This window comes from Medicago sativa, chromosome 5 (assembly GCF_051527215.1).
Source record: "Medicago sativa cultivar Bolivia chromosome 5, Bolivia_mono, whole genome shotgun sequence".
Taxonomy (NCBI): domain Eukaryota; kingdom Viridiplantae; phylum Streptophyta; class Magnoliopsida; order Fabales; family Fabaceae; genus Medicago; species Medicago sativa.
In genome coordinates this window covers 71,335,020-71,355,676 of record NC_140753.1, presented here as the reverse complement: position 1 = coordinate 71,355,676, position 20,657 = coordinate 71,335,020, and the positions used below count along the sequence as shown (strand labels likewise).

The following is a 20,657-nucleotide window of genomic DNA, read 5'->3' as shown; positions in this document are numbered from 1 at the left end:
TGTGGGAAATAGAACATCACCTTCATCATTAAGTTTCATATTCATCTTTCGAATACCAAATTTTGACTTTATTTCCACTTTTTAATATCTCTTTAGGCTTTAAATATTGAGTGTAAATATTCCGGTCCCTATACAAAATAAAGGAAAATATTATAAAAAAAAAAAAAAGAGCAATAACATATAGACAAACAAGAAGTCACCAAAGCACTCTGGCATAGATTGGTGTTTGAAATTTTCATTCTTCTACTGAAAAACCCCAAAGTCAAGCCAATTTTATGCGTGAATATGAAGTTGCAAAAGAACCATATGCTTCTAAGTTAGCCATGTAATATGGTCACTTTCTTATGAAAAGCAGAGAAGATCAATACTCAAGTTACATTTGAATATTAACACATTTCTACATAACAAATTTACTGGAAAATTAAAATACAAGAGAAAGAAAGACTCTGAAACCAAATAAATGGACATAATCATGTTAAACTTATCATGATTTTTCATTCTTTACAATAAGATATTTTAAACAGCAAGAAAAAAAAGGGAGTCCTGCCAAAGTACACATAATATGTAATGTATCCCAACGATAGTAGTAAGGTACCGTTTGGCCCGGCTTTTTTTTCAGCTTATCTACATTTTTAAGGAGAAGCTAGGCCAAACACAATATCAATAAAGTACCTTCTAAAAAAAGTACTTTTTTTAGAATGGATAAAATTGAATGGAATGAGCTTTGACCAAAAGTTGTTGAATGCTACTTCAAAAAACTACTTCTCGACAATTTATTTCACAAGCACCTCTCTTCAACTCACGCTGGCAACCTTTTATTTTATTTTTTCAATATGCTTTTTTCTTCCATTTTATTTTATTTTATTTTCTTGAACCGGTCCATTTAATTTTATTATCTATTTTTGAAGGAATTTTATTATCTTTTTATCACTTATATATTAATTTCAATATCTTTTAATTATCACAACCTCGCAAATATTTTTATTCACGCTGTCATTGAATGACACCGAATAATTTTATTACCTTTCTTCAACCTTGGAAATATATACACACACATATTAGCGTTTAGAGTAATACTTTATGTCCGTCTGTATATTTTTTTTGTTACACTAATGCGTATAATTTTTTTTAGTGTTGTGTAATGTTTATAATTATTTTTATAAAATTTTGATTTTAATTGAAAGTACAAGTGTAGTTGCCTAAAAAAAATTATACTTATATATTTTACACCTTTGTATTGTAACAAACTATGTATATCTTTTTCGTATTAAAAAAACTAAACATATCTTTTTCAATGACATCAACAATATAACAAATATAATATTATATAATATAAATTCTTATCTTTTTGATTGACACTAAAAATATGATATTCTTATAACAAAATTTGTTATAGAGTATAATTGGAAAAGAAAAAACCAACTATTCTCATTATATATACACACATATATCCTTAAAAAAAAAAAAATACACACACATATACATATTATAGATATATTCATAATAAATTCAAAGTTTTTTCCTTGTGAGTTTATCTCAGTTGATAAAGATAGTGCATAAATATATGCAAGGTCCGGAGTTCGAATCCCGGACACCACCAAAAAAGTAATAAATTCAAAGTTTTGTACAATATTTTGTCAAACAACTTTTAACTTAAAAATAACTTTAAAACTAAAAAACAATAAAGAAACCAAATATCTTTAGCTTCTTCCTTAAAAACTTTATTTTAACTTTGTTTTAAAGTAGCTTTTAGACCCAAAAAAAGTCTGGCCAAACGGTACCAGCAAGTTTTCATTACCACATTTCTTTACATTAGCTTTTTCTAGTACAAAAATTAGCCGACTCTTCTCAACTATGTGATACATAAGAGAAATATTTGTATAGCCATAATCTCAAATCAAAATCATTTAGACACCCACAATAAAACACATAACATTTAATTATTTAAAAAATATATATCATTTAATTATTTTCTCTTTCATACATTTTACATTTGTTTAGTTAGGATTTGTTAATATATATATTTTTTTTAAAGATAACATTGAATTTGTATAATTACTTTTAATTAAATATTTAAGACTTCAGGAAGCCAATTAAATATATATTTTTGGCAAACCAATTAAATATATATTTTTGGCAAACCAATTAAATGTGATTTTAAAGTCAAGGAATTGATTAAAAAAAATTAGTTCAGATCTAATTACAAGTTGTTGTTTAAGTTGCGGTCTTAATAATTTTAAAAAATTTAAGTAAAAAAAGTCAAGGAATTGACAAGAGCTCTATAGTCTATAGTACCAGACGCCCTTCATACTACTATAAAACATCATCCATGTTGCTATCATAGCTAATTACAACCTCACAGGTAACAGTTGTAGGGAACTCAGTTTGAGGCAAACCCACATACACTTAAAACATCATATTAATACTACTTAATTACAGAGAGGAAAAAAAATAATACAGATAGGTTACACCAAAAGAAAGGCCTCTAAAGTTGACCACAACTAGACCACTGCAAAGGTAAAACATCTACACGACACGACCAACAGAAGTTCCAAACCTAAGCCTTAAAGGATCCTCCTCATCCTCTAAAGAGACAAGTTCCTACGCAATATCATTCATGATTGTTGATGAGATGCGCCATAATTTGTTGTGGGGGCATGGGAAGAGATATGGTCTGTTTATTATTGACTTCACATCGGATAACTCGTCCGTCAGCTTTCGTAACCCTGGCTATAGCTCCAGTATACTTCAGCTGGTTTGATGTGTGGTCAATTTGCCAGGTTGATGGATTGTCTATCTCAAGGAAATCGAGCGATGTCTGGGGTGGCGTTCAGCCAAAAAAATGCAAGAGTCATCTCCCAACACAAGTAGGTAACACAAATAGGCATGTGTAACATTTAATTCACAAAAATAGCAAACATCATACATATGCAATTAAGATCAACACTTAATATCACAGAACATCACCCAATAATTCAAAACAAGAGATGCACCACATATCCTATTTGGTTAGTCTACATGCCGATGCATATGATTCCAGGACATCACCTCCCCCACAAGCGCAAAAATGTCCCAACTGGACAGCACCAATATTCCCACATGAATTACATGCCCAGAACCCGACCTAGGTATTATCTGAGGCACACCGCCTTTACAAGGGATTATCATCACCTACTTGCAACTAAATTCAAGCTCACCCATGTATGCAATGTAATCACCTTTATTAATCACCAAGTAAGGACTATTCACACGGAGTGTCCAAGTTAAATTTCAACTTTGTTACCAAACCCACCCAGGTAGATACAAAACCATCACCTTTGTCAACCATCTGTTACCAATCAATTTTATTTTTATTCTTTTATTATAGTGCGCAAATAACCATTCCTCGTCAACACAAAATATTGGCATAATTCAATCATACTCACATGCATCAAAATCATGAACATACATTTCATAATCTAAAAATCACCATAGCATAACTCACTTGAACATCAACAAGTAGCATACTCAATAAACCATTTAGTATCACATCATCATCACCAAAAACACTTAAGACATACTCGTATCCATCTGGACAAATAAGTGGAAAGATGCCCCTTACTGTTACAAAGGTCGTTCCAAAAATTATGTGCCGCGAGGTCTTGCTCAACTCCTAAACTCTTGCAACAGTCAAGGACAAGGGTTTCACTATTATTTTTCACTAGTTTTTTTTTCCCCCAATTGTCCATGAATGCGAGAGAGGGAGAGTAGTGAGGGGTCGGTTGAATTGTGTGAGGGTGCTTCTAATCACTTGTAATTATGGTTTCTTTTCTAGCAAGATTCAAATCTTACTACAGTAATAATAATTTTCTTTCATTCTAAACAAAAATCCTAATGTGATTATACTAATATTCCTGATCTGTTAAAAAAAAGTTATATATTCACCATTCAACCACATTTACAATTCACAGTAACTTAATAACTCAATAAATTATAAATTCAAAGAATTTATTCTACAATTCTAGAATGATTGCAAAATCTTCAACCTTGTTACACTAATCAATAACGATCTTTCAGTAATTGTACACCATATACATAAACATATCAATACTGTTTCAAAATCAAGATACCAAGTTCTATTCTTTTGAAAATAATTGCCTAGTTTGTATTAAATTCATGCTTATTTTCATTCAAGATGATATGCTTAAATGTTTATAGGGACCATGAAGTTAGAAAAGTGATAAATTGAAAAAGTTGGGAAGCAGCAGATGTTGATTTCAACTTATGTCAGAATTTTTTATTCGAAAATCTCATAGTCAATATAAGATCATACAAAAACTTCTGATTTCACAAATACTTATTTGAAAAATTTATTTTAGGTAACTCTAAAACACATAATAAAAGAATCCAGTGTTATTAAATAGCTGCTACAGCGGCGCTATACTGCTATAGCATAGCTGAATTTGGACAAACCTCTATTGTGCTGCGATACACTATTTAGTACAAAATATTACCAAATAGATGTTACAGTGGTGCTATATTATATGAAAATTGCTCATCTCACGAGCAATTTCAAAAGTGAGATGAGCTATGATGCATAGGTACGGGTACGGTACCCAGTACCGGTACGTAATACGGCAAATTTTAAAAAATGAAGGTACAGGTACGTTGGTATAAAACATATAAAAAAAAAAAAAAAAAGATTTTTCAAGTGAATTACTACACTTCTATCATCATGTTGCTTGGGAGTTTAACTTTTTGTGTGCATCCCCTCTACTATTTTCATCAAAAGCAAGAAAGAGAATTAAAATACAGTAAAAAAGAAAAATAATTTTGGTTATTTTTTCACCGCCCGTACGTTTTTGCTGCACCAACTACAACGAAACAACTAAGTAAAAATAGGTACGCTTTGGTGCTAAGTTACGAGTACCATATGCGTACCCGGTACCGGTACTTCTCCATGTTTGGAGTACCCATGCTTCAGAGGAGATGAGCAATGCTCATATTCTACAGCACTAATGCATAGCAGAATTTTAACAATCCACTATTTTCCACCATATGCAATTGACAAGATTGAAACAAACACATACCAAATAAGAAGCCATGCAACCTTTTATGGAAAGAAAATAACAGAAACCATAAACATGAATTAAATTAACACAAAGCAATGAAAACTAAGGGAGGTGCATACCGCAAGGACAGGTGCATTCCCACCTTGAGCTTTCACAGAGGCACTGCTCATACAAAATTAAAATCATAAAAAAAAAAGGTTCAAAAATTAGCAAAATTAAACAAAACCAAACTACTCAGATTTCAATCAAAACAATAAAAGAGGAAACCAATAATCTATGAGGCACAAACACTAGACACACTGACTCCAAACCAGTAATAATCTATGAATTACAGACCATGACACCAGACATACAACGACACTACACGACACTAGTAATAATTTGAAAAATTGCATAATTGAATGTAATATGTCGTGTCGAACACTCACAAGTGTCTGATACTGAACACAACTTCTATTAGAAGTGTCGGTGAAAGACAATGACACTGACTGAAAAATCACATAATTGAATGTAATGTGTCATGTCGGACAGTTAAAGGTGTCTCACACCGGACACAGCTTCTATTAGAAGTGTCGGTGACACACAATGACTTAAAAATAGATGTGTCACGTGTGGGAAACTTATAAGCTAGTACACATACTCCTCAGATTAGACGTGTTTTGGTGTCGGATACATATGATTACATTAAATTATGCCTTTTTTTTTTCTTCAAATTATTATCGGTGTTCACATGTGCTTCATACTATGTTATAAGTGTCTTACAGCGGACACGGCTTCTATTAGAAGTGTCGGTGCTAAAGAGCTGATAATTTAGAAACAAAAGCAAAGAGAGCATACTATACCTTACAGGAAAACGTGAAGACATAACATTATACCACTTATCAGCATTGGGAAAAGCGTCACCTGGTTTTCCCAAAACAGCATCAAACACTTGGATATCCATCTCAGAAAACTTATCCCTGAATTTGAACAACCCAAATCACAGAAACAATAAAAAATCAATCTTTAACATTTCAAACAGCAAAAAAAAGTAGAAATTGAAAGGATTTTAGGGTTACCCAGAAATATAGGTCTTTCCAGAGAGGAATTCATCGAGGGATTTGAGACCCTCCTCTGTGTGTAGATCTGATGAATTGCCATCCAAAAAAGAAAAGGTAGGAGCCATTTGAAATTGTGCGATTTCTTCCATGGCGCGAAGAGAAGAGAGTGTTGCAGAGAGTTGAGACTTGAGAGGATATAGAGGGAAAGATGGAAATTCCGTGGTTGATTGATGAATGAGAAATGAATAAATGATATTTATATGACTATTTTATAACAAGAGTTTTTTTTATTAATTTTTTATTTTACAATTCTCCCATTGATCTCAATTTGACTTGATTATTTTTTGGTAGTGGCTGAGGTTTGAACCCCAAACCTTGCATATATTATGGATTGTCCATACCAACCGAGCTCAGCTCACAAGGACTCAATTTGACTTGATTTAAGTAAAGCATGATCAATAATTGTTTCATGCAAAAATTGGTCTTGGGTTTTTTTAAACATTTTATTTTTTGATGGAGTTCATTAATCATTTAAGTTCAATTATTTGGTTTGAGCAAGAGTTAGGATTCTACAATATCATGTCTCTTGTAAATACTTCCTCTGATTTCATACATGAATAATTTTGTTTATATTAATCGAATGATTGATGTATTTTGTTAATATTATTATTAATCGAATGATTGATGTATTTTGTTAATATTATAAACTAGAAACATTAATTATTTAATAAACCTAAAAAAGAAAATCTTTGTTTCTACATGAGGTCGGAGGTAGTTCATAATTTCACAATAAATCTTGTATAGAGTTGGCAGATCCTTATCTTACATGGGGACGGCCCCCTAATCTAATGGAATGTATGTTTGTTTCAACTTTCAACTATATTAAATTTATTTATAGAAATAACTTTTATGAGAATGTAAGGATGAAAGTTTTATTCACCAACATTTTTAAAAAAAAACGTTCTTGCTTAGATATACGGGCTTACCTTGTCGATGATGTACTGCAATCAATGTCTTGAAATCAGTATTTATCGGCTAAAAGGAGAATGAATCTTTCAGTTCTTCAATCATGCATGTACAGAGGGTTGGAAGTTGTTTGTGACAAGAGAGGGTTGGAAGTTGAGAAAGGGTGAGTATTATGGTCAATATGTGGCTCATGATCTTGGTCATGGACAGATGTCTCATATTCGTGCTTTCTAATTGTGGTTTTGACGATGGAGTAATACATGAGTTCTATGTTGGGACGACTTAATCCTTCTGGAGTTTGGAGTAAATCTCGATCACGAATATATCCTTATGGATATTGGCATATGTTCGATGATTCCAGTATTGGCGTGTGATATATATAAATATGACCTATGCATGTATTACAATACGATGGTCCAAAAAAGATGTTTGATTAATGTTATAATAATTACGAAAATCTTTATAATATGTAGGTTAATAGGTGGTTGCAAATGAATTTTTTTTTCATCTTCGTGAAAACTTTATTCTCACCATGTTGTATAGTTGAGCTCGACTAAGATATATAAAAAAAAATTAAAGAAAGATTTTTTTTTAAAGAAAATTTAGAGAAAGATGAATTAGAAGAATTTGGAGGATGGAAAAGTTTATAGCGACCATCATTCACTGATAATCTTTAGATGGACTAAAAATGAAAATTGGTACATTCAAAGAGACTATACATATTTTTTTTGGTCAAGCAGTACATATTTAACTCTAACTATTAATTAACTTACTATTAACTAACTAAAAAATTACTTATTTATTTTTAGTTCCCGTGTGCTTAGCTCAGTTGGCAGAGACATTGCATAATCGTTGCATAATTTATGCAGGGGTCGGGGTTCGAACCTCGGACACCCCGACAAAAAAAAAACTAACTAAAAAACTTTTTTTCCCTAAAAAAAAACTAACTAAAAAACTTTTTAGAATACTTATCTATATAATTGGGTAAATGTAGGAAATAAATATACCGTCATTACTACCATCAAACCTAAAAAATATATCTTATAGGATCAAGTGAACAATCACACAAATAGCCTTCTTGTCCCTTCAAGCAAAGGCAATGAAATAACGTTTTGCTGGGTTTGATTTTCGTTGTTAGAATAAAGATAGTAAACTCATAAACCCTAATATAATAATTAAACCCGGATTTTTATTTTTGTAATTTGATTTTTAATTTCAGAATTTTCTTTTTTTATTTTAGTATTATTTAACTTAGATTTAAATAATTTTAGACATGGATATTAGTTAATGACATGGCAAACCTTTGATCGAACTCAAACATGTCAACTAAGTTATTTAATTGTAATAAATTAGTACTTTAACTTTTTTTGTACCACTTATATCTTTTAAGTTATTTTATTGTAATAAGTTAGTCATTTAAGTATTTTTAGTAACACTTGGGTCCTTTAAATTATTTAATTGTAACTATTAAGACCCGAATAACTTACATTTTTAAGATCTAAAATACCCCAAATTGTTACGGTTAAATAACTTAAAATCTAATTGGTATGGAAAAAACTTAAAGAACCAACTTGTTGCGATTAATTAACAAAAGAGACCAAAGTGGTACAAAAAAACTTAAAAGAACCAATTTATTACAATTAAATAACTTAAATAACCTATGTTTTAATTTAGTCTAATGATTGTTGTCACTCATCTTATTTGTCTGACTTGTTTGGTTATTTTAAGTATAGTATATAGGTATCAATTTTGATTTTTGAAAAAAGCTTGTTGGGTTTTTTGGTGGGACTATGTTTTAGCCTTGAAAAAACTACATATGCAATTGAGAAAAACTTGACCATTTTGGCCTTGTCCATATTTTTAAGTGGAACGATCTAAGCTTGTTTGAATCTTAGTGTGACAAGAACTTCATAAAAACCCCTAATATGATTTTACTAATATTGCTGATCCATAAAAATAAAGTTGTATTCACGATTCCACCATGACTTGCAATTCACGGTAACTTAATAACTGGATAAACTTTAAGTCATGATTTATATTCTATAATTCTAGAACTAGAATGATTGCAGAGTCTTCAACATTGTTATAATAATCAGTATTATCTCTCAGTAATTAGTTCACCATTTGCATAAGCATACAAAATCAAGATATCAAGTTATATTCTTTTGAAAATAATAGCCAAGTTTCCATTAACTTCATTCTTATTTTCATTTAAGTTGAGAAGCTTAAATGTTTATAGGAACCATAAAGTTAGACAAGTAACATATTGGAAAGGTTGGAAGGAAGCAGATCTTGATTTCAACTAATGCAAGAATTTGGAAATCTCTCATACAAAATTTCTGATTCAACAAATACTTATTTGAAAAATTTATCCAAGGTTACTCTAAAACACATAAAAGAAGTCAATGTTGTTAAATAACAGCTATAAGTAACACTATACCACTATATGCGAAATTTGGACAAAACACTATTGTCCCATGATATACTATTTACTACAAAATTAGTTAGTTATAATTTATAAAGATGTTTTTTTCAAGGACGGAAAAAATTAGTGGCATGAGATTTTAAGGGACAACAAATTAAAGATCATATAGAAGTTCTGAAACATATGCTGACAGTAGACAAAACACACAATTCTCAGAACATAAAAACAGAAAAATTGTGTTGCAAACACTATAAGCTTTTTATATCTTGTCATGCAAGTTACTGTCAAATAAACGACCGCCGGCTTCAACATCGTCCTCCATATTACTGAAGTCAATACATAGACATGGATCCATGAAGTCATCAAGGAGGTTTGCTTCAGCATCGTCATTGTCTAATGAACTGTTGTGTAACCAAAAATCTGGATCCATAAAGTCACCATGATACTGAGTCTCCATAGGTGGTGGAATTTGAGGATAGTCACCAAGCATCATAGGTGAAGGAAGTGGAGCCATAGGTATATGAGAAGTTCCAATAATGCTACCCCTGAAAGAAATTGATGAAAGTAACTGTAAATTTAACACCTCATATAAACAATTTTAACATATAAAAGAAAATGGAATAATTACATAATCTACTCACCTATCAATCAATGTTGAAGTACTTCCCACATTATTGTAGAACATGTTTGGGACATCAAAAATTGATGGATATTTTCTAAATTTCAATTGTGGTATATTAGATTCATCTTCTTGTGAATCCTCAACTTGTTGGCTACTATTCAACTCATCATCCGGTTCCATCTTGTCAGGGAAGGGTGACAAGCCACGCTTTTCAAGTTTTCTTTTTCTCGCATTCCAAAAGTTCTTGATGTCATTATCGCTTCTTCCCGGTAACTGACACAAAAAGAACGAATACAAATTAATGACATGATCAACAAAATAAGCAACACACAAGTGGTGAATATTATAGAAGGATAGATCAATATTTCAAATTAAAGAAAGTAAAAGAAGTAAAGCATGAATAAGAAATTACCTCCTGAGCCAGCTTAGACCATTTGAGTTCACCAAACTTTTCATAGAACTGAAAAACTTTTGTTTTTTCTTCTTCACTAAATGGACCCTTTTTCACATCTGGTTGTAGGTGATTATACCATCTTAGACGACAACTTTTACAGCAACGTATAAGCCCCGCATTTTTTGATACCTCGTTCCAATTTCTTGTTCCATGGTTTTCCACATATGCTTTTAATATTTCATCTTCTTCTTTGGACCATGTTCCTTTTTTAGTATCGGCTGATGATGATGAAGACATGATGTTAAACTAACTGATTTACGTAAGGCAATATAGTTTTTAATGATGTTAAACTAATGTTGAACTAACTAATGATTCATATTTATAATAGATTGTTATAACTGAATTGCCTAAATACCACAAAGTAAGGAAGTTAGAGTATAGTTTAAAAAGATAACTATAGTTTTTTTTTTTACAAAATATTAGTATAGTTTGTTTTGAGAAAAAAAGATAAAGTATAGTTTGTTACAGTATGAAAGTGTAAAATATACTTACCTATAATTTTAATCAAAATATATAATAAAAAAATATTGTGAAAGTTAAGATAAAGAGGTTAGAAATAGAGTTTTAAGCAAGGAGGTGAGATTTTAGTTCAATATAATACTAAGTAAAGATTAAAATAACCCATAAAAGAGATTAAGATAAAGCTATTTTAGCAATACAAACAAAATAAAACTTAAAATAAAATTAAACCACATTTTCTCAGAATTTAACTCGAATGGATAAAGTGCACTTTATCATTTTTTTTATGAAATCCACTTTATCATTTTATTGGAGGAAAGTGTTCTTTTTATTGCTATAACTCATGTAAATTATAAACGCTATTTTTTTATTTTCACTCTTTTGGCTCATACTTCCCTTAAAAAAAAACTCTTTTGGCTCATACTTATTTTCTCTCGACTCGTTCAAAAAGATCTTGCAGGTTTGAAAAAAAGTTGATTTACCCCTTTATACTCCCTCTAAGAGTGTAAGTGGTTCAGATAAAATTGGTGAATATGAAAAGCAAACCAAACAAAAAAAAATTCCAATCTTTTCTGGTTAGGGTTTAAATATATTTTTCATCTTTTACTATAAATTCATTTTGGTTCTTTATCTTTTTTATGAATTGTTTTAGTTCTTTATCTTTTTTAAAAGGGTGACGTTTTAGTCCTTTTAACACACCAAAACAAATGAAAATAAAAGACTAAATATCACATTTTTAAAAAGACCAAGGATTAAAATGATTTAAAAAAAACTAAAACGACTTTACAAAAAAAAAAGACCAAAACCAATTTTTAATACAAGATAAAGGATAAAAATTATATTGTGTTGAATTTTGTATACAATAGAGTCAATAAAAAAAAACTACTTGGATTTTTCTAATGTATTCATGATTGTACGCAAATAACGGTCATTAATTTTCTACCTAATTTTATTGTCCAATTTTTTTTTTTAAATAATCAATTATCTCTCATCTATTTTATCCAGTTTCCTCCAATCTTTCTTCCCCGACAACATAGAATTTTTTATCTCATTGTTTTGGTTTAAACTACTCTTATCTGTTCTAGTTCTATAGAATCTTGCAGGTTTAGAAAAAAATTGATTTGCCCTTCATGCTCCAGTTAATGGTGTATGCGGTTCAGACACAATCTATAAACTCGAAAAAACCAAACCAAAAATTATCCAATCTTTTTCGGTTAGGACAAACACTCAACCAAACTGAACTGGATTGATTCAATTATTAGTTTTTAACTTTGATATCTAAGAAAACGATGTACCGAACCGATAGGTTTACTAAACTTGCAAATCTCAATTTGACTTAGGCCAGACCCAAGATTTTACTAATATCATCTCTCAAACAACATGAGTCAGCAAGCTCGTTACTCACACTCAGGGTTGGAGGGTTGAGGAAGTGAAGCAGTTGCCATCTCATACTCAACAAAACAACACTGGTGGTTTCTCCCACTCAACAATAGGGGATGGGTTGGAAGGTTGAGGAAGTGAAGTAGGATACCATGTTAAGAAGGCAGATAGGGTACTAACGAGAGTATTGAAGAACTGTAAATGTGAGTTTCTACTTTCTAGTTTTGAAAATTACATTTTTCCGTCATTAATAGAGGGGCCTCAAAAATTGAAAAAATTGAAGGAAAAAAAAACTTGTACTACGGCCAAAATCCGTCATTAAATGTCCTTTTCTGTAGGTAAAAGTCTTAAAGACAACAATTTTGCTTTCAATTTGCATTATCCATAGGTAAATACCTATTTTCTGTGAGTAAAATTACTATTTAAACTATTACTTATATATTTAACTACAACTCAGTTGTCTGTAACTATAAGTGGTGTTAGTTTTTTTTTTTTTTTCTTTCAATTATTTTTAAATGAAAAAATATCAAGATTATAACAGGGCCTGTGAATTGTCGGGGATGGCCCTGAGTCTTAATATGAACTTATATAACTTAATTAAGTTTATGTTTTAAGCAGAGAATTTTAAGTATTAGAAAAAGTTAAGTGTTTACCATCATTCACATGGTACTGCAGAGTGCAGTTGTGATCCACGATGCATCTGGAGAAATCAATTCCAAAGTTTTTCCTTTGGGCTCCTAATGGATACAAAAATATACTTACGTGTCTCTCTTGATTATTTATCTTAAAATTTTCCTTGGTCTCGCTTTTTCTCTAATTTGTTTTATTCTTAGCCTCAAAAGTATATTGCAGAAAAAATAAATTGGAAATCAAAGAATAAGTGTTAACTACTATTATGAACTGAGTCACATAATTGCAAACTTTGTCCACAATTAATATATGTAATTTACTAATCAATCAAAATTTTGTTTCCTTTTTCACCAATTTTTCTTTTGGAAGTGGGATACAAAATCAGTGTTGACAGTAGGTTAGCATTTGGAGCAAATCAGAATATTATTGAGGCGGAAGTTGCAAAAAAGAAGGAAGAGTATATTAAAAAGAAGGAGCTTTTGCTCATATTTATATACTGTATAAATCAATGAAGGTAATTTGAAAAAAATGTCATATGTTAACTATTACTGTAGCTAATGAACAATATTGGGTTTAATATATAGAAATAGCTATAAGATCTTCACCTAAGACTACTTGGTTGATACTAGTCAGGTAAGATGAAATCAAGCTGATCAATGAAATTACTTTTGCAATGAATCATCAAATTAATTAACAACAACCTCATATATCAATGAAAATTGTACCTTAATTGGTCACAAGAATAAGGAGTTCCAATAGAATTATACGTATAAGAGGACCAATAGACATTACTCCCCAACAACAAAGAATTTCATATGGAACTTCTGAAACATATGCTGACATACAATCACATAACTTTGTCAACCAAATATCAGAGAAGAAAATAACTTCTTTAATGAAGTTGCACTCAAAAATGGAGAAACACAAGTAAAAAAAAATTAACAACATATAGAAGAGATAAGTGGAAAAAATATAGAAGACAAATCCATGATCAAAAAACCAATATATTAATAAATTTGAATCCATACAATTGACTATACTCAAAAACATTAGTGAACTACACCGGACATCAAAAAATTACAATGCCAAAACTGTTTTAGAATATCTTCGAATTCATCGTTTACGACGTGTAGTCCATGAAATTCCTTCTTCTTGGAAAAATTACGTTTCAAAAATAGTTTTAGAATATCTTCAAATTCATCATTCACGATATTCAGTCCTTGAAATTGCTTCATCTTAGTTTTTGTAACCGTATCCTTAATCGCAAAATCCAGAGAAGTCTTCGGGAATTCAATCACCCTCCTCGTTGATGACGGAGGTGGAGGTGTAGTAGGAGGAGATGAATCTTCTAATGGAGGAACATGAATGGAATTGAGCGAGTTGACAGACAGCTGTTTGAGCTTGATAGTAGAAGCCAAAGAATCAGAAGATGCCTTGTCGTTGTCAACATGGACAGGGAAGAGGAAGACCCTTAACCTTGCAGGCTTTGCTGAATTGCGACACATACGATCATACTCGAACATCATATGATCGAGATCTTCTTCGTTATCGACTGGGATCAAAGAATTGAGATCTTCACCAAGGAGTTGATATTTGAAGCAAACATCGGAAACCGTCAATGTAGAAAGCTTTACCATGAGATTAGTAAATTTGATACTACGATCAACGGTGATGATTTTGTTGTCGCCGCCGATGTAGAAATAGCGACGATGATGATGAAGATTGGTAAGCCGAGGTTCAATTTTTCCACCATAACTAACCATGAGTTTGACTCTCGAACAGTTTGGGTACTCCATGGAAGAATTTAGAAGTGTGTTGAGACTTGAGAGTGAGTGAAAAGAGGATTGGGAAAAAAACAGAAGTGAAGTGAGACGAAAATAAAAGGTAAGTGTGAGGATTTATTTATAGTGATGTTGTTTGTTACAATTTTTGTTACTAAACTAACTGATTTACGTAAGGCAATATAGTTTTAAATGATGTTAAACTAATGTTGAAATTTCCTCAAAAAGTTAAACTAATGTTGAACTAACTAATGATTCATATTTATAATAGATTTTTAAAGTAGAAAGATATTAATAGTTATAACTGAATTGCCGAAATACCACAAAGTAAGGAAGTGAGAATTTTAGTTCAATACTATAATCTATATACATACTAATTGTTCTCATTTAAAAAGATAAGAATTTCTTCAAAAAAAATATATGAATTTAAATTATATTTGTTATATAATTGATGTCATTTAAAAAGATAGGTATAGTTTTTTTTGTTACAAAAGATTAGTATTGTTTTTTTTTGAGAAAAAAAAGATAAGTATAATTTGTTACGATATGAAAGTGTAAAATATATTTACCTATAATTTTAATCAAAATATAATAAAAAATATTGTGAAAGTTAAGATAAAGAGGGTAAGTAAAGATTAAAATAACCCGTAAAAAGAGGTTAAGTTAAAGTTTTTTATACAATACAAAAAAATTATACTTAAAATTAAACCTCGTTTTCTCGGAATTAAAGTCGAATGGATAAAGTGCACTTTATCAGTCCTCGTGAGCTTAGCTCAGTTGGTATGGAAAATATATAATAGATGCAAGGTCCGGGGTTCAAACCCCGACCACCACAAAAAGTACACTTTATCATTTTTTTTTATGAAATCCACTTTATCATTTTATTGGAGGAAAGTGTTCTTTTTATTGCTATAACACACGTAAATTTTAACGTAAAAAAAAAACATGTAAATTTGCTACTGCGGTTATTATCAGTACATGCAGGATCATTTTATTCAATTCCGTTACAGTGGTGGTATCACAAAGACTCGACTGTCAATTTTATAGGTTATATGGTTTGCTACAGTCTGTGAAATTTGGAACGAAAAAAGAAATAACAGGCTATTCAATGACAAAGAATTCCCGGTAATTCAGGTGGTTGATAAGATTAAGTTGCTCACATTTATGTGGTTGAAGATGAAATTTGTTTATTTTCCCTTCAATTATCATAGCTGGTGGCTTAGTCCGTTTACCATGTTGGGTATAGGCTAGTAGTTTTTTCTTTTCTGGTTTTAAGTTTATGCTCAGATTCTCTTGTAAATATTGTTTTGAATTTGTTGTTTCTTCCATAGTACTCCTTGTGCTAGGAAGAACACTTTGATTTGGTAATATATTTCATTTAGCCTCTTCAAAAAAAGAAACACATGTAAATTATAAACGCTATTTTTTTATTTTCACTCTTTTGGCACAAACTTATCTTCTCTCGACTAGTTCAAGAAGATCTTGCAAGTTTGAAAAGAAAAAAGTTAATTTACCCCTTCATACTCCATCTAAGAGTGTAGTTGGTTCAGAAAAAAATTGATGAACATGTACATGAAAAAAAAGTAAACCAAACAAAAAAAAAAATTCCAATCTTTTCTGGTTAAGGTTTAAATATATTTTTCATCTTTTATCTTTTACTAGAAATTCATTTTGGTCCTTTGTATTTTTTCTAAATTGTTTTAATTCTTTATCTTTTTTCTAAATCATTTTAGTTATTTATCTTTTTTAAAAGGATGCCGTTTTAGTCCTTTTAACACACCAAACAAATGAAAATAAAGATTAAATATCATATTTTTAGAAAGACCAAGGATTAAAATGATTTAAAAAAACTAAAACGATTTTTAAAAAAAAGACCAAAATGAATTTTTAAACAAGATAAAGGATATAAATTATATTTAAGCCTAATTTTGATATCCAATGAGAGATTTTCTTAGTGTTGAATTTTTTTATACAACCGAGTCAATAAAAAAAAACTACATGGATTTTTCTATTTTTTTTTAATATAATCGATTATCTCTCATCTATTTTATCTAGTTTCTTCCAATCTTTCTCCCCAACAAAACAAATTTTTTTATTCTCGTTCTTTTGGTTTAAACTATTCTTATCTCTTCTAGTTCTATAGAATCTTGCAAGTTTAGAACAAAATTAATGTGTCGTTCATGCTCTAGTTAATTGTGTAAGCGGTTCAGACACAATCGATAAACTCAAAAAAACCAAACCAAAAATTATCCAATCTTTTTTGGTTAGGACAAACACTCAACCAAACCAGAGGAAATTGAACTGGATTGATTCAATTATTAGTTTTTAATTTTGTTATTTAAGAAACCGATGTATCAAACTGATAGGTTTACTAAACATGCAAATCTCAATTTAACTTAGGCCACAACCAAGATTTTACTAACATCATCACTCAAAAAACATGAGTCAGCAAGCTCGTTACTCACACTCAAGGTTTGAGGGTTGAGGAAATGAATAAGTTTCCATCTCATACTCAACAAAACAACACTGGTGGTTTCTCCCACTCAACAATATGGATGGGTTAGAAGGTTTAGGAAGTGAAGCAGGATGCCATGTTAAGAAGGCAGATAGGGTACTAACGAGAGTGTTGAAGAATTGAAAATGTGAGTTTCTACTTTCCTCAAAATTTGAAAAAAATCAAAAAAAAAAAAAACTTATACCTACAGCCAAAATCCGTCATTAAATCTCCTTTTCGGTAGGCAAAAGTCTGAAAGACAACAATTTTGTTGTCAATTTGCATTATCCATAGGTAAATGCCTATCTTTTTGTGGGTAAAATTACTATTTAAACTATTACTTATATATTTAACTACAACTCAGTTGTCAGTAGCTATAGGTGGTTAGTTTTTTTTTCAATTATTTTTAAATGAAAAAATATCAAGATTGTAACAGGGCCTCTGAATTGTCGAGGATGGCCCTGAGTCTTAAGTTTCTGTTTTAAGCAGAGAATTTTAAGTTTAACATATACAGGTGTTTCTTAACTTTTCTTATCCCATTTTTATTGCCTTCTATATATAAGCCGTATAACTGTTTGAAATATATAAGCCATATGACTTCTTCCACATATATTGCTACAATAATGTTTCACGTGAATTATTATATAAGCCATATAACTTATCCCATTTGTATAAGCCATATAACTTATCCAAGTTATATTGCCATGTTTATCACACAAACCTACCTGCAATCCCAACTAATTAATTTTTTTTATTTGAACTAAGTAGTATTTTTTGTTACTTTATAGTTTTGTTTGTAACAATAATATCTTTTAAATTAGAAAGTTATATGATATTTTTTAGGGAAAATTAGTTTAGAATATATGACTAGATTCATATTTTCGTGTTGGCATTTCTAACTTAACAATTCATATTAAAAAAGACTATAAAATCAAAATCAGTCCTCGTGAGCTTAGCTCAGTTGGTATGAACAATGCATAATATATGTAAGGTCCGAGGTTTGAGCCTGGTCACTCAAAAAAAAGACAATAAAATCAAAACTAAAGAGAGTAATAAACTTTAAAATTAAAGTAGACATCGCTCATGAACAAAGTACTGTAAGAGGTATTTTCCATATCCAACTTTTGTGATCGTCAGAGTTATAATCTTGATATATAGAAAAAGCCAATGAAACCTGCTTCTGGTAGGAAGTTCCCTATTGAGATTTACATTCCATAACCAGTAGTCTTCAATCGAAGCAACAAAAGTTTGTTGCAATCTTTGTATCTATATAGTAAATTTCTTGGGGTAGTGGAAGAATTAGCATTGTAATGATATTTCTATCATCAACTCATAGATCCTTGATCTTAAACTACATAAACTGGGGTGGGATATCTTGGATTATATCACAAAGAGGATGCTTTGAGAGAGCCAAAACTGGAATCAGAAATTAGTATCTCCATCTCCTGTCTTAAAATTGAAACCATCTTGGCTTCTGTTTTGGCCAGCATGCATTTTGGCTGTTGGCTCATTGTGGGGTCGGTGGTGCGTTCCGATGCTTTTCTTTCAATGTTTTACAACTTTATAACCCCAAAACAACATCTAGGCAATGCACATAACATCAAACGATTCTTGAAATGAAAATCATGGCAATCTTAACATGAATGGCAAGAGTGAATCAAGAGAGTTTAAGCCAAATTACTCGGGTAGCAAAGACCTAGGCAAGTAATGAAAGTAGAGCCTTGACATAGCTTGTCAAGAACTAGAATGGCTTGTCTAGAACTAGAATAACTAGTAAAGAAATAGAATGTTAGACATGAGTTTATGCTTGATTAGATACGAAGTGACATAGATTGTTCCCTTCATATCGAAGATAGAAAGCCATACGAGTATGGCAAGATGTGAATTGATTAGATATCTCTTCACATAGAAAGTTAAGCAAGCATTTAGTTTACCTCTAGAGGGATCGTTTAAGGATCTGAGGTAAAATAGATAGTATGTATAGATTTAATACTCATGCATTTATAGACTCGAACTTTATTAAAATTGTGAAGCGATTAGATATCCATTCACATAGAAAGCTTAAACAAGATGTAGGTGTCGTGTCTCTTGTGATCCACATTAGGTTGGACATAAGGGTTTTCCACTAGGTGAAACGGGGTTAGCCGTAAGGATCCCGCACGCCACTGTAGGAGTGCCGTTGGTTATTCCTTAGATAGGTTCCATCGGTTAGATAGGGATTGTGCTCGGGTTTACTCCACCCCGGGGCTCTCCGTAAAATGAACTCAGATAATATTTGTTGTTACACGCAAACATAATCAATGAATCTGATTATGCATAATTATTAGACATGTTTATGTTATGTCATAGAGCCTTGACGTAGATCGTCAAGAATTAGTAGAGCCTTGGCGTAGCTCGTCAAGAACTAGCATGATAGCAAGATAGAATATGTTGTTAGAAACAACGTAGTTATGCATAGAGCAATAGAGAAAGTTATGCCGATGACGATCTTAGTTTTCCCCTGATCGTCCGGTTTAGAATCGTGTCATGATTATGTTATGCTTAGGCCTCGATACGTAGAGCGTAATCTTGGCAAAGCGGTCCTAGAATCCCCTTAACTGCCATGACACGTATAAGAAGTGAAGCCTATAACAAGGTAAGAAGAATCTTATGACGGCCCTAGTATGCACGACCGTCTAGGAAAGCAAGTCCCCACACACGTATAATCAACCGGCAAGTTGTATTTTAGACACGTGGTGACCGTAGGTTTCCCCTGAGGTTACCTATAGCCTAGGATTAGGTGGAACTCACTGAGACATTATGTCTCACCCCAATCCTTATTTGTTTCAGATAAACAGGTTGAATGGCAAGCTAGTAGCCGAATGGATGTATCAGCAAGTGTTCGTTCGTACCTGCTGCAGGATGATATGGGTATGCAAGGACGCATTCATTATTTTAGAAAAGTTGTGTTACTTTATTATTGTACCAACGCACATTATTGTATAAGATATTCATTCGAAGTCTTTATGCTGTAAATTTTTAATGTATCTAGTATCAACTTAATGCACATGCTAAACTTCCTAGGTACGTTTAGTATGAGTATTACAATTGTAGTCTATTGTGCAAGTTTCCTTTTTTTTTTGAAAAAGCAAAATCAGATATTATTGATTAAATTTGTCCAAATGGACTTCGGTTGTAATACAAGGGGGTGTATCTTCAAGCCAAACAACATTAGGCTCTATCAAGGCTTGTTGGGCCAACCTATGTGCTACCCGATTTCCCTTTCTACTTACATGTATGTAGGACACTTGTCTGAACCAACTCTTTCTCTTCTGAATGCCTCTTACTATGTTACCCAAGTAGCAATTTGGAACTT

The 20,657-nt window shown here is 31.2% G+C and overlaps 3 protein-coding genes across 3 annotated transcripts; all 3 read right to left on the bottom strand.

Annotated features, from left to right (window-relative positions):
• Positions 1 to 2,267: 2,267 nt before the first annotated feature.
• LOC146924622 (uncharacterized) lies at positions 2,268 to 6,316 on the bottom strand. Its single transcript, XM_085709567.1, has 4 exons — positions 6,110 to 6,316; positions 5,894 to 6,010; positions 5,171 to 5,213; positions 2,268 to 2,818 (listed from the first exon to the last, which is right to left on the bottom strand). Exons 1-4 carry the CDS (start codon positions 6,238 to 6,240, stop codon positions 2,612 to 2,614), a joined length of 498 nt encoding a protein of 165 aa, XP_085565693.1. The 5' UTR covers positions 6,241 to 6,316; the 3' UTR covers positions 2,268 to 2,611.
• A 3,273-nt stretch (positions 6,317 to 9,589) lies between these two features.
• LOC146924621 (transcription repressor MYB6-like) lies at positions 9,590 to 10,795 on the bottom strand. Its single transcript, XM_085710951.1, has 3 exons — positions 10,517 to 10,795; positions 10,124 to 10,377; positions 9,590 to 10,027 (listed from the first exon to the last, which is right to left on the bottom strand). Exons 1-3 carry the CDS (start codon positions 10,793 to 10,795, stop codon positions 9,742 to 9,744), a joined length of 819 nt encoding a protein of 272 aa, XP_085567077.1. The 3' UTR covers positions 9,590 to 9,741.
• A 3,281-nt stretch (positions 10,796 to 14,076) lies between these two features.
• Positions 14,077 to 14,796, bottom strand: LOC146924620 (RAF-like serine/threonine-protein kinase PRAF). The gene has a single exon (XM_085711880.1). It carries the CDS (start codon positions 14,788 to 14,790, stop codon positions 14,077 to 14,079), a length of 714 nt encoding a protein of 237 aa, XP_085568006.1. The 5' UTR covers positions 14,791 to 14,796.
• Positions 14,797 to 20,657: the final 5,861 nt, after the last annotated feature.